This window comes from Asterias rubens, chromosome 13 (assembly GCF_902459465.1).
Source record: "Asterias rubens chromosome 13, eAstRub1.3, whole genome shotgun sequence".
Taxonomy (NCBI): Eukaryota; Metazoa; Echinodermata; class Asteroidea; order Forcipulatida; family Asteriidae; genus Asterias; species Asterias rubens.
In genome coordinates this window covers 14,427,578-14,442,213 of record NC_047074.1, presented here as the reverse complement: position 1 = coordinate 14,442,213, position 14,636 = coordinate 14,427,578, and the positions used below count along the sequence as shown (strand labels likewise).

General features: G+C 38.5%; 1 protein-coding gene across 1 annotated transcript in view; it reads left to right on the top strand.

Moving 5' to 3' along the window:
- Nucleotides 1-528: 528 nt before the first annotated feature.
- The window catches only part of LOC117298449 (multidrug resistance-associated protein 5-like), a 31,043-nt gene continuing 16,935 nt past the window's right edge, over nucleotides 529-14,636 (top strand). The window contains exons 1-8 of the mRNA XM_033781717.1: nucleotides 529-838; nucleotides 2,183-2,477; nucleotides 2,930-3,088; nucleotides 10,084-10,231; nucleotides 12,231-12,464; nucleotides 13,257-13,433; nucleotides 13,846-13,993; nucleotides 14,483-14,631. Of these exons, the coding sequence (XP_033637608.1) occupies nucleotides 2,263-2,477; nucleotides 2,930-3,088; nucleotides 10,084-10,231; nucleotides 12,231-12,464; nucleotides 13,257-13,433; nucleotides 13,846-13,993; nucleotides 14,483-14,631 (1,230 nt within the window). The 5' untranslated portion in view covers nucleotides 529-838; nucleotides 2,183-2,262. The remainder of the gene's footprint in view (nucleotides 839-2,182; nucleotides 2,478-2,929; nucleotides 3,089-10,083; nucleotides 10,232-12,230; nucleotides 12,465-13,256; nucleotides 13,434-13,845; nucleotides 13,994-14,482; nucleotides 14,632-14,636) is intronic.

Below are 14,636 nucleotides of genomic sequence, written 5' to 3'. Positions count from 1 at the left end.
TTGGAAGGGAACGGCCGAACATTTCCCTTTCTTGAAGTAATTCATGACATGCACTTAGCTTGTAAAAATAAATGGCGAACGTGTTCCGTCGACCAAGGGCCGGGCGTTTTGCACGGGGGCGGACACAACTGCATATGCAAATGTGTCCGGGTGGACATTTATGCAGCAGCATCCGGGCGGAGACGATTGCATATATTATGCAAAACCGTCCGGCGGACAGTATTGCATATGCAATACTGTCCTCCGGATATGAATAGAGGACATAATTGCATGCGACAACGGCACCGCCCCCTTCCAATTCATCCACTTTCCAATGTTCATCACCACCAAATAAAGCCTTGCAAAATATAATAATGATGGATCTGTGGTTTGTAAAATATTTCAATTCAATTCAATTCAACAATATTATTGTTGTTGAATTAAACAATAAAAGTCACGGGATCGGAATCACCATAACTGCATCAGCTAATCGAGACAACAGAGGGAGAGCTAGCTGTGTCCCGCTAGACAGTTATGTCATCACCGAATGTATTTTCACCGCACACACATAACGTCCACACGACCTGACTGGATCGGACCTCTTTATATAATCCACATGATTATTCTACTCTCTCACAACTAGGTCATTCTTCAGTCAACGGTCGATGCATTCATGCTTATTGTCCAGTTGTTGTTGGTTGTACGTCCTTGCAATGTGTGTGTTTGAGGTAGGGTATAAACGAGTTGTTAGCTTGCGTTCTCACCACACTACAGAGGGTTCCCCGGTCCATGCTTCTTTCTCCACGCTCAGTCAAAGCCGGAGGTGGAACTATACCTCTACTTACGTTTGATATCGAAGGTTTGTAGTTCTACTTACTATATTCTCATAGATGTTAGAAATATTGTTTTTTTGTTACTTCTATGTTCTAACTCTATTCTAAGTTGTTATGCTGGTGAGATAGTCATGTTTTGTTTTCTTCACTGTGACACTGCCCTGCCTGGTGTTACGGTAGCGGTAGGAAGGAGACTCTCTGGTCGTAGTAAAAAATAGACCCAGTAATCTTCGAAGCGCACGATCCCAGTTACTGGGTCTAACCCTGGACGAGTCCAAGCTGGGCTACTGGTAGGACTAGTTTATTGATGATCAACTAGCTGTTGCAATTGCATGCAATGGAGGTGGACCGACAGGGGACACTTCTACTATGGCTGTTGTAACTTTCCACTATAATTAATAATAATATAACTTTTGTATAATTTGGTTTGCGGTAACACCATGTGTGTATCTACTTGCCAGGTAGAGTTGTTGTTAGGGAACTGTCTTGCTTTATTCTACTGTCGTGGAGTAGATAATCGGAGGTTCGGGAGACTTCTCAGTTCTGAAAAGAACTGTCCTGCTTTTTAACTATTACCAGGGCGGATGGTATAGAAATTAGACTGAATTTGAAATGCTCTGATTTTGTTGGTTGTCATCTCACAAAGTTGTTACCCCTATTGTTTTTTTTCTGCCTAGATATCTTAACTTAAGTGTTTTCTGATCAGTTAGGCATTTTGTTGTTTTGCTAAGTGCATGGTGAGTGCGTGTGTTTGTTGTTGTTTGTGTATTTTAGTTTGCATTAGACCCAGTTTGGGGCGCTTTACTCCTTTAAAAAAAGAAAATATTGAATATTCTTTTTTTAGCTTCTCACAGTACCTCGGCAGTAACTGGGGCACTGTACTCCTTTTTTCAAATTTTGACATTATCGGTCGTAAGACAGAATGTCAAAATTCGAAGAAAAAAAGTTTGCAAAATTTGTTGGGTTGTAGCCCATTTAAAAGTATTTCCTGACCAGGTTGTATTTATTGCTCTAATATATTTTGTTCTTTTTGAAACTGTAAAAAAAAATCTATTAACTGAATATATTTCCATAATTAATGGTACAGAACACAGATCTACATTTTTTTAAATTATGAGTAACGATTTTCAGGCCAGTGTATGCCTCGTTTTAAAAAGGGCAAGGACACAGAGGCATTTTCTCTGTGGTAAAAGGGCACTCTCCCTGGAGCATTTCCAGGGCACCAAGGCAATGACCAGTGGGCATGGAGGCTATCACCTTTGTTGCCTCTGTGAATTATCAGGCCTGGGTTTAATTATTTTTTTGAATGACCAAACCAATCAGTAATCTTCTCCATAACAATATGTTTTTTACTTGTTGCCTTTTTTCAGGTATGAAAGTGTGAGTTGTACCCTGCTGGTGATATCTAAAACCTTTAAAGAAAATAAATAATAAAGAAATTTGCATAACAATGGGCGACGATACAGCAAAGACTGGAAAGGGTGATGTCATAGATCACATGACATCTTTCCCATTGGACAACGCTGGTCTGGCGGACATTCGGACTGACGAAGATGTTCAGATGAAGCCAGGAGATGGAACGCACATTACGTATCGAAAGGGGAAAGGAATGAAAAAATACAAGAAGAGTTTGAAGAAGTTGGTGCCGTTCAGACCAAAACCAAAGTGAGTACAAAGTGTTTTCGTTTACGTTTATCAACTCTGAAATTCATAAACTTTGTAGTACAGCTACATAATTTACCAGGATTTGTAGTGCATTTAAATGAACCTGGGGTTGATTTCACTAACTTAGGACTAGCCTTAAGTTTTTAACATCTCCTAGGACTAAACCTAACTCTTTGTGAAACCGACCCCAAGAACCCTTATCGTGGGAGAGTATTTAACCTCGCAGTGTTTCTGGATCATATAGCAAGTACCCTCGCTGACTGGTTTCACTAGGTTTGCGTGCTACAGTGATTGAGTTCATGTATGAGGCATCCTTGGTTTCAGTAACATTATAACAAAAAAATGTATAACAATCATTACAGAAAACAAATAATAACAATATTAAAACTACCTGAAATGGAATTTGAGAATGACCAATGTTCTGACTTTGCATCAAAAATGTTTGATTTCAGGAAAGAGCCCTTTGTTCCTCTGGACCACAGCGGACTATTCTCGTTTCTAACTCTCTCCTGGATGACGCCAATCTTTAAGAAAGCTGTCAAGAGACCACTTGAGTTGGTAGATTTCTTTACGATGTCTGAGAACGATAGTGGGGATCTAAACGGTCAGAGGTAAGTTAACGAAACTTGAGAAAAATGGTAAGCTATGCAATATTTCTGATGAAGGATAAAAGTGTCTACTGCACCGGACTTGAGCTTTGGTGTTTTCTGAGTGTGGGTTTGAGTCCTGGTCAAGGCATTTGAAGACACTTTTACCATAGACTGTGTAAGTCTTGTGTGTATTGAAAATGACAAAACAACTCAAACAAAAACTGCAGGCCTGGAATAACACATTGGCAAAAGCGCAGGGCACCACAGCAAATTTTGTGGGTGCCAAGGATTGATTAAAGACCTGTATTTTTCCTAGGAAGGGTGGTAAAGTAAGAAGTCAACCTCTCTAACTTGACCTGATTTCTTTCTCGATCTGCAAGTCACTTTGTCGGCAAGTCATGTTTTTTGTCTGTGGTAAAGGACATTCTATACGGGAAATGTCAACTTCCACGTGTCATGGGACACTCGGTAGCAATTACGTGGAAATCTGCTAATAAAGGGGAAACCTCCTTCCTCTGTGTACCAAAGTGGGTTAAAGGGAAGGTACACGTTTGGTAATTACTCATAACAAATATAACTTAAACACTGACTTGGTAACGATCATTGGAGAGCTGTTGGTAGTAAAAAACATTGTGAGAAACGACTCCCTCTGAAGTAACACATTTTTTGAGAAAGAGGTAATTCCTCACTGAATTATAAAAAAGACTTCTAGTTAGAGGTCTTTTATTCCTATCTGAAAGCACACAAATTCGTCCAACAAGGGTGTTTTTTCTGTCATCATTTTCTCGCAACTTCGATAACCGATTGAGCCCAAATTTTCACAAGCTTGTTATTTTATGCTTATGATGGGATACAACAAGTGAGAACACTGGTCTTTGACAATTACCAATCGTGTACAATGCCTTTAAAGGTCTCTCTACACACCATAAGTGAATGTCGTTGGAGGTCACTTAACCACTACTTAATTCTGAGGAATTTCCGATCACATGGAATCCCAGAAAACGATGACAAATTGCCAAAGTGGTTGTTAGTGACTTTTGTAGGTGAGAGTTGACTCTATTTAAAAATAGGCAAATCCCGGTTTTAAACTCGCGCATCAAAGGAAATGTTGTCTTTTAACAGGTGAGGAGAAGAAGCGCGTGTCAGTCACTCTCGAATAAAATGCCTTAAGGGTGCGGTGCGTTTCCTCTTTGATTTTACATGTTGGTCAGGCATGATAACTATCAATCAATCATGTAGGTAAGAGGTCACTCTCAGTCATTAGATAAAGCAGGGCTCAATGTTTACACTAGACCTTTGGCTCGATGCCAGTGATTTCAGTACACTCAAGACAGGACAGTGATTTCAGTTTTTTTTTTTCAATTCAGCATCTTTGCCTTAAAAGATTGATGATCAAATGTTGTGTCTCATAAAACAAGCGATCAATCTTCAATCATCTAGTGTTTTGTTCAAACGGACATCCCAAATTTTCAGAAAATAACATAAAGTTGAAAAATATAATTTTTCATCTCTGGGGAATTATTAGCATTCACTTTTATCAAATAAACATTTACCTGGTTTGATGAGTGCCTTTGACTCATGTAAGTAAAATTTTCGGACCAAACATGAATTTTTTTTCTAAGTATTAGTCAGTGACGAAGAATTAGCGACTTTTCATGTCACAACACTCGTATTTAATATGGTTGAAGTTTGTACTACAAATTAAGCACTGCTTTAATAATGTTCAAATGTTTGATGCAAATTGAGGGGTCCAGGGAATTGTATCAATCATGATCATTAAGTTTATGAGTTTAAAATTTTATGGATGTCCTCCAGATGCCTGCATTTTAACTGCTCCATACTATAAAATCAGTTAAGCGTATCAGTTTGTCAGAAACATCTATCTTGTTATTAGCATAATTATGTAGTTGGTGCATACCAGGAGACATGATTGAATGCGGATAGTGGGGAAACTGCTGGCAGTACAACCCTAGAGTTTCCTATTGAAGGCACTGGACACTGTTTGTAAAGTACTCAAAATAATTGATAGCATAAACACTTAATTGGTAATGAGAAATGGAGAGCTGTTGATATTATACTCTTTGTGAGAAATGGTAAAGCTCCCTCTGAAGTAGTATGGTTTTTGAGAAAGGTGTTTTTCTCACTCAAAGACTTAAAGACTTTAGGCCTGATGAAGCCTTTTTTTAGGCATCTGAAAAAAGCTCTTAAATGTTTTGCCGTTTTTGGTTTCCTTTCATTACTGTCTTGCAACTTGAATGACTTAGAGATGCTATGTAAGATTTTTTGCCCCAACCATTAAAAAATAAGGTTTTTTTTAGTGAATGGTTTTTCAAGGAGTATCACCAGCTCTAACGAAAAAAGTTTAACTTTTACTTTTAATGGTCAGGAACCATGACAAAAATTTAAAACGTTTCTTATAAAACACATAAGAACTGGTCATGTGATATATTGTCGGGATCCTGACAAAAACTTTTGAGCACTTTATTTCACTGCTACTAATAGTTGGCGGACTTTTTCGAGCAATGGCTCAAATGAAAGCTTGTAACTTTCTCGACCCCCATCAAAGTACCTTTTTTTTTGTCAAGTCGGCCCAAAATCTGACTGAGAATCTTTAATGTCAAAAATATGTTTATTTTAAATTGATAACATTGAAATAACATTGAAAAGTGTTGAAATTGGCATTGAAAGAAAATGTGCCAACTGTTGATTTTCGATAAACATCTCAACTATAACGATCCTTTTTCTCAGTTTTATTCTCTCGCATCTCTTGGTGTGTCTACTTTCACAACTTTTGAACCAAAGGTGATATCAACATGGGATTGAAGTATGAAAAATTACCTAGGTCACCAACGACTCGTTTTGCTTTGATCAAGTAACAAGTAAAGGAAGTCAAATGTCACGCCAACATTTTGTAATCTTATCAGTGGCAATAATGACCTAATAAATTATTAAAGAGACAGAGTGTAATTTACAGTCCATGTTGCGGTAATGATAAGATGCTAGATCAACAATTGGCAGTATGTCTACTTACTAAGCACATAAAGTAATAAAGATTGTCTGAAATGAAGTGTTGGTATCGCTGGAACTCCCCAAGCATAAGAAGGTGAGAGGTTGTCACCAGCGCAAACCGCTCAGTCAGGATTCTCAGATTCAACCTCATACAGATAAAATAAAAAACAGTATAATATATGATATCAGGTAATAACCCACAAGAGCTTCTGACTCGCAGCCCCGAAGAAAGATATTGACTCATAGGGAGATATTGCCAATACAGGGCTGGCAGGGTTAGTCATTTAACTTTTTCAGTGACCGGCCAGTAGGACCAGTTTGCCTGGCATTTCACTAATCCATCACCTTTTCCATGCCTTTTCGTATACCTATTTCATTGTCAAATTGTTACTGTAACAATTTGGTTCGCCAGTAAAAGAGAAATGTTTCATTATTTTGTCATGGTTGAATGAAAACAGTATAGAAAGATGACTCAGCAATTTTGAAAGAACTTTCCGATAATATGTGATACTGATTAATTTGAAGTACCCTCAACATTTTACTTGATAAACAACTTCAATTTTATTGAATAGATATTCATATTGTTAGTCCAAACAATTGAACCTCTATTCATGATAACGATTCGAGATTAAGAACTAAAAATACCCTTGAAGGACATTTCCCCTACATATTGCATCAGAAATTCAGCGATGTAGCTATTGTAAGGAAAAGGCCCAGAAATTGCAGGCATTTCACATGGTTCAGTGCAGCCTGTCTGTGGACATAATAGATTAGCGAATACCACTGAGTCAATATACACTGTTAGGGAACTAGTCCCCTGATCTGCACTTTGCCCTACATGTTGTATATTCTCACTAAAGATACTGGACACCTTTGGTAATATTGTCAAAGACCAGGCTTCTCACTTGGTGTATCTCAACAAATGCACAAAATAACAAACTGTATAAATAACTGTGAAAGTTTGAACTCAATTGGTCGTTGAAGTTGCGAGATAATAATGGAAGAAAAAACACCCTTGTCACACAAAGTTGTGTGCTTTCAGCTGGTTGATTTCGAGACCTCCAAATCTAATTCTGAAGTTTTTAAATCAAATTCAAATATTTTAGTGGAAAATTACTTCTTTCTCAAAAACTACGTTACTTCAGAGGGAGCCGTTTCTCACAATGTTTTATACTATCAACCTCTCCCCATTATTCGTTACCAAGTAAGGTTTTATGCTAATAATTATTTTGAGCAATTTCCGATAGTGTCCAGTGCCTTTAAAGGGACTGTTTGTTTTCTATTTTTTGTCGTGATTAAGCATGGAGGAAGGAAACATGGACGCCTGTGGCTCTATATGGAATAATTAACTCTCACCAAGTTACTGCAAGCGTGCGTGCTCTCTCTTTAGATTTACCTTGAAAATAATTACTTAGGACTGATGAGTGAAATGTCGTTGTCTAAGCCTTTGTAGTACCCAGTATCAATTTTCTTCAGAGAACTAGTATATTTTTTTCTTTTAACTTGTTTGTTGTCTTAACATTGACCACATGTTGAGGCAGGTGATTCCATAACTCGGCAACCCAGCAACCTGTTTGGACAAGAATTTTGACAAGAAAATTAGTCCCTTATAGAGCTGTTTCTTAAAGTGTTTGAAGTTGTGTCTCTTGTGGTTTGATATGTTCCACTAGGCTGTTACCAATCTTACAGATCTCAATTAGATCTCCTCTAATCCTTCCAACTTCCAATTCGATATGAAGGGAGGCGCGCGTGTGCATGGCAGGCAGCATGTGGGAGGTGAGAGGCGGGCCTACCCAAAACTAAATTTGACAAAAGCCTGTTTCACAAAAGGTCTCTAAACTGTAAACGATAGTCGTTGGTTTTTGGTGTTCATGTAGAAAGGGCTATAGCCCCTCATAAGGGCACTCCCTGTTATTTACACATACTCACATTATAGCTCCATAGTTGCAATACAATGTCCTTCAGCTTACTGTATGCACTTAATATGTGAACAAGAGGAGCGAATCCTCTCTGGATTTCTTGGTGTCATCTCATGGCCTAATGGTTACAGATGCAAGCTTTGGTGTTTTTGATCTGGGCCCAGTTGAATGGCTCTCCTCCTTATACCCTTACCTATACCTTTTGTGAAATATCCTTCACGGCAAACAAAAGTTTACAAAAGACTTCATGGCAAACAAAAGTTCACAAAAGACCTTTTGGCAAAAAGTTGCTGGTTATTTTTTGCCTTGCTGCCCTGGACATAATTATATTTTACGAAATGGTCATGTAATAAAATTGTTTAATAACAATCTAGCCAAACCTGGGTGCTATGTTCTCCAACTTTTGAGGTGATTTTGATCAATTTATGTAGGCGTTTAAGAGTTGTTCCTGTGAGCCTTGAGAATTTGAGGAGTGCCTCATGGCAGCAAGTCGGTTGGGGGAAAACAACTGTTTCTTGGTGTTTTTCTGGGGTAAATAGCAAAAGTTCCAAGCGGCTGGCCTGCCAATATTTGAACAGAAGAAGTCGCTTGCAGTCGCTTGCAGACGCTTTGGTCTCTAAAGTGCCATTCCAACAACAGCAATTTAACTGGGGTTCTTTGCTTAATTTTTTAGCAAAGTTGTAAAATGTAGCTATGTTTGACAAGATTTTGCAAGAGCACTTGGATAGTACATGTAGAAACAATTGGTGTTCTTTCACTTGAGGTACATTTTGTAAAATTGTACAACAATGCTACATTTTAGCAAGGGACCCTTGCTAAATTGCTCTTGTGTGAAAGGGGATTAAAGGATTGATTACACCATGGAGGAAGCCTGGATGTATTCTTCTTCCTCCGTCATCTCACATTCCTTTCTTATCCATTTATTTATGTTATCCATTCCACATCCTAGACTAAATTCCACAAAATGTTTTTCTTTCTCAGTGCAGCATCTCTAATTGGAATCAACTCCCATTCTGCCCTTTCAAAATTTGTGTTCTTAAACTTGACTTAAATTCCGCTTTTCAATCTGACAACATCTGCTCTTTGGTTTCACTATTAAACTTACTGACCCAGTTTTTAAACATGCATTTAGGTTTGAACTGTTTTTATTTCTTCCTCCATGATTTGAACAAGTGCTAACACTTCTTCCTCCATGATTTGATAGTGCTGAGACATCTTCCTCCATGATTTGATAGTGCTGAGACATCTTCCTCCATGATTTGATAGTGCTGAGACATCTTCCTCCATGATTTGATAGTGCTGAGACATCTTCCTCCATGATTTAATAGTGCTAAGACATCTTCCTCCATGATTTGATAGTGCTAAGACATCTTCCTCCATGATTTGAGCAAGTGCTAAGACATCTTCCTCCATGATTTGATAGTGCTGAGACATCTTCCTCCATGATTTGATAGTGCTGAGACATCTTCCTCCATGATTTGATAGTGCTAAGACATCTTCCTCCATGATTTGATAGTGCTAAGACATCTTCCTCCATGATTTGATAGTGCTAAGACATCTTCCTCCATGATTGGATAGTGCTAAGACATCTTCCTCCATGATTTGATAGTGCTGAGACATCTTCCTCCATGATTTGATAGTGCTAAGACATCTTCCTCCATGATTGGATAGTGCTGAGACATCTTCCTCCATGATTTGAACAAGTGCTAAGACATCTTCCTCCATGATTTGAGCAAGTGCTAAGACATCTTCCTCCATGATTTGATAGTGCTAAGACATCTTCCTCCATGATTTGATAGTGCTGAGACATCTTCCTCCATGATTTGATAGTGCTAAGACATCTTCCTCCATGATTGGATAGTGCTGAGACATTTGAGAGAAGATTGATTTCATTTGTCATTTGCCTTGGGCCTGCGGTCCAGTGTAAAATTCAAGCCTTGATGTTATTTTATCAGTTTATATTCTAGAATTTGTGAAGTATAGAAATGTTTAGTTGCCTTAGTTAGTTAGGCCTATATACTTCTTTTTGTTGTGCTTTTCCAGTGACAAAAAGTAATAAAACATTTGTTTATTGCTGTATTTTGACAGATTTCAAGCATTATGGGAAGAGGAATTGAAGAAAAATGGCAAAGAGAAAGCATCGTTGAAGAAAGTTTGTCTTCGATTTGTTCGGACTCGTCATCTAATGAGCCTGTGTTTCCTCCTTATGTCCGTCTCTTGTATCTTCGTCACCACAGTAAGTCCAAATATTTGTCATCCCCAAAATTCTCAAACTTCCCCAAATACACCACCGCCGGACACTGTAGTATATTCCAGTTGAATCCTGCCGGGGCACTATGTGGATTGGTTTTTCAGTCCGTACTTTGGTGCCTAGTGGGTTTTCCCGGACAGTTCTCTGGGGTTTTCCTTTCACATCTAAAACTGAAACTTCTTTCCTTGTCTTCTCTCCATTGGGTTCTTAGCTAGTACAGTGATTAAGTTCACTTTTCTGAGAAGCATTGGCTTCACAACCACAATAAATTAATTGAATGAAATCTGAATTGCAAATCAATAATGGTGAAGTGTCTTGCAGAAGAACACAAGTGTCATGACCAGAATTCAAACCCTGAAGGCATGAGAACTTGAGTCTGATAAGCTAAACTGCTTGGCCACAACATGCCACATACCCATTACAGAGATAAGAGCTAAAAGGCTGAGTCACACTGCAGCGATAACGAGAACGATCACAACGCAGAGAGAACGCATTCTATTGGTTGAATTGCTCCACGCAGAATACGCACACGCTCATTCAACCAATGGAATGCGTTCTCTTTGCGTCGTTATCATTATCGTTCTCGTTATCGCTGCAGTGGGACCGAGCCTTTATATTAGACTTGTATTTAAATTCAGACATTTATGTCTGCCCGGTGACAAAATCAACTTCTTAAGGCTCTTACAGTGCGTCTCTTACGCTGAGGATACTGTTACCAAAAGCTTATTAAGACTCTAGCACTGAAGATACTGAGGATGTAACTCCTTGCAGGGGTTGCTGTACCAAAAGGTGGAAAAGCTATCATTTCAACATTCCTCCTGCAGTTTGGATCCTAGCTTCAGACTTTTTTATAAGGAATGACACATACAGGCACCGACTCCAGCAGCCGATTTCACGAAATGCTAGGATTCCTGGAGTTAGGATGAGTAACTCATGAATCCTAACTTAGGATGGGTTCAATGCATCCTAACGTCTATGGATACGGAACTTAACTTGTTCTTAGTTCTAAGATTAAGCCTAAGTTAGGAAGGGTTTGGCGGCTGGCCTGGAATTTCATCTTTGAGAGGGCAAGGCCATTTTCATTTTGCAAAGGGCACTTCCATTGAAAAATCTTATAGTCAATGGGAAACGTTTGCAGGGGCAACAAGACCAAGACCAGGGGCACCATGGCCTGCGAGTACTTCTAGGCCTGCGACTCCGCTCATCAGCCGAGTAGACCAGAACTAGAAGAAAGGCTGCCTGTCTGACACTCTGAGAAATCTTGTGTTGCAGGGCCTATACAGTGGTTTCATGACTCCTTTCAAATCCATACCCAGATTTGTCTATGAGAGTTTTTGTTAAAATGATTACATCAGACACTGGTTGTACCTTTTCCAAATAGATTAGCATTCAATAATTACAGTTTGGTTGGCTTAAACCATAGAGCAAGGACTAGCTCTTTGCTTAAACAAACAGAAGGTAGAATAACTGCATGTTCAGACAACACCCCCCCCCCTCCCCCAGACAATGATCCAACAATTTATCTTACTTAACTTGTTCAGTGCCCGATTTTTGTTTGCATTTTGAACCTACAATGCCCAGCTTTACGAGTTGGAGCAAAATGCATTTTGCTGATCCGTGTTGCCTCGGTACATTCCAAAGTCAATAGTGTTTCTTCAGTGATAATGCCCTCTTGTCATAGGCTTGTGATAACTATAAATATCATGGGTTGTAAATGTATGTATGATTGATGACACTTTTTTAGTTCATACATGACATAAAAAAGATTGTACAACGACATTATACAAGAATGGCGCTTTCAGAATACATAAAATAGATTGTACGTGTATAAAACCTAGGGTTCAAAATGCAAACAAAAAGCGGGTACTGAAGAATTACTATCAAGACAATTTATTAACAAAAACTAAACTAAAATTCCTAAAAAAATAAGTAAAGCAGGCAAAGAGGATTAAAATTTGATGTTTGTATTTTGTTCCCTAACCAGGCAGTATTAGTCCAGCGGCTCCTAGAGTACACCGAAGCTGAGGAACAGAATGTTGGATATGGATTAGCCATTGTCTTCTCAATCTTAGCGCTAAACTTCATACGTATTTTCTGCGATGTTACGTACTGGACTACAAGCTTTCGTACAGCTACACGTCTCCGTGGTGGAATTCTCTCCATGATGTTTAAGAAGATTGCCAGGCTACGAAGTCTTCAAGACAGGACAGTTGGCGAGGTTTGAATTCTTCATTTCAGTTCTAAGAGGGCCCAAACGTATGGGTGGGAAATCCACTATACTTCAGGAGCTTGTAGCTTAAAACTTTTCCTGGACCAGACAATGTGTTTCAAGGCCGGATTCAAAATGAGTATTAAAGGATTTGGGTACTTTTTCAAAATGTCCATAGATTTACATTAAACTTACAGGGTTTGAAGATAATGATAGTGGAAAGCTTCCCTTCAAATATTACTTACTGGGGTGCTGTAGTTTTTTGAGAAATGAGTAAAAAAATGTCATGAAAATACGTTTGTAAATGATTAAAATAATTTTCGTCTCATGAGAGACATTGTTTTACTCATTTCCCCAAAACTACAGCACCTCAGCACATAATATTTTCAGGGAAGCTTTCTACTATCATTATCTTTAAATGTAAATCTGTGGACATTGTGTTTTTTGTTCTACAAAAGCTACATAGACCCTTTAAACACAGTTTTATATTTGAGCTGTTTTCAGAACAAGCACTAAGATTGATCTCAAACTTCTTATATTTTTTCAAAACTCAACAGAATTGACATGGCCTTTGGTAAACGGCACATCCATTGGAAAATCTTGTAAGTTGTTGTCTGGGGGGGGGGGCTGACTTTAACCTTTTTCTGCTAAGCATAATTTTGTTATGCTTAGCTACTTTTGGGGCTTAAGCAGCTGTACTCAATTGTGTCCAGGACCATAGAGGCCTTGGCAGGCCCGCGAAAATTACCATATAAGACATATTAAACCAATAATATTCTTTCTTTTTTTCTTATATTTTAGATAGTGAACATCTGCACCAATGACAGTCAGCGCATCTTTGATGCCTTAGTGATTGGTACAATCCTCATCTCGTCTTGTTTCTTATTACTGTCTTGTATCATCGCAGTCTCAGTGATTATTGGACCAGCTGCCTTGATTGGAACGCTAGGAACGTTTCTTATCATCACACCACTACAGGTACTAATATCAATAATGTTGGCGAGGCGTGGCTGAGGGGTTTAGTGTTTCTAAGCGACAGAGTGGTGAAGAGTGTTTAAAGGCACTGGACACCTTGTCAAGGACCAGTGTTCTCACTTGGTGTATCCCAACATATTCGTAAAATAAAAAACATGTGAACATTTTGACTTGATTGGTTTTCGAAGTTGCAAGAGAACACTGGAGCATAATGAGAGAAAAAACACCCTTGTTGCACAAATTTGTGTGATTTCAAATGCCTGACAAAAGTCTTCAGGTCAGAAGTCTCTTTAAATGGATTCAGAGGATTCAGAGGTTTCAGTGTAGAGTCAGCACTACTCTGATTGGTTCTTCTGCTCAAAGGAGAACTATGGTTGGTGGGCTCACAATTATAATGTCAACTATTTTGTTTCAGATGATCATGGGAAAGGTCTCGGCCAAGTTTCGTCAGCGAGGGATTTTAGTCACTGATGAGAGAGTTCAGAAGATGAGTGAAGTGCTGACTTTCGTCAAACTTATCAAGATGTATGCTTGGGAGGAACCGTTCGCTAAGAAAGTTGCAGGTTAGAATAGTACTTGATTCTAAGAATAGTTTTTAGAATAGTACTTCTTTTTTTCTTTTTTTTAATAAAGATAAAATTAATAAAAACATGAAGATAAAACCATATAGAAGCCCCAGATTGCAGAGTGTGGCTTTCCAAACCATAGATAAATGTATGTTTAAGTTCAGGGTTTTTTTTTTCTACAGCTAAATGTACGCATACATGTAGGGTTCGAATTTGGTAGCTCCAAATGTTTACCAGACCAGAATTTTACAACTTCAGAATCTTAGTGAGGAAGATCTTTCTACAAAGTTTAACATGTATTCTTATTTGACAAATAATTCATTGAGTTTTCTTAATTGTGCTTTGTACTGTACAAGCACCTCCTCCTCCACGGTCTGTAAATTGCTTCCCCCAAAAAGAATAACTTAAAAAAAAAAAAAAAAAACGAATCTTATCTGTATTGATCATTCCATTGGAGCAATAATCTGTTACCTTTTCTTTGCACAGCTATTCGAGCCAAGGAACGTCGTCTTCTGGAGACAGTTGCATACATGATTAGTTTCAGTCTATCACTCGTTCCGTTGGTACCAAACGTGGCGACGGTGTTGTCCATCATCATTCATATCAGCTTTGGAAACACTCTGACGGCAGCTGAGGTATG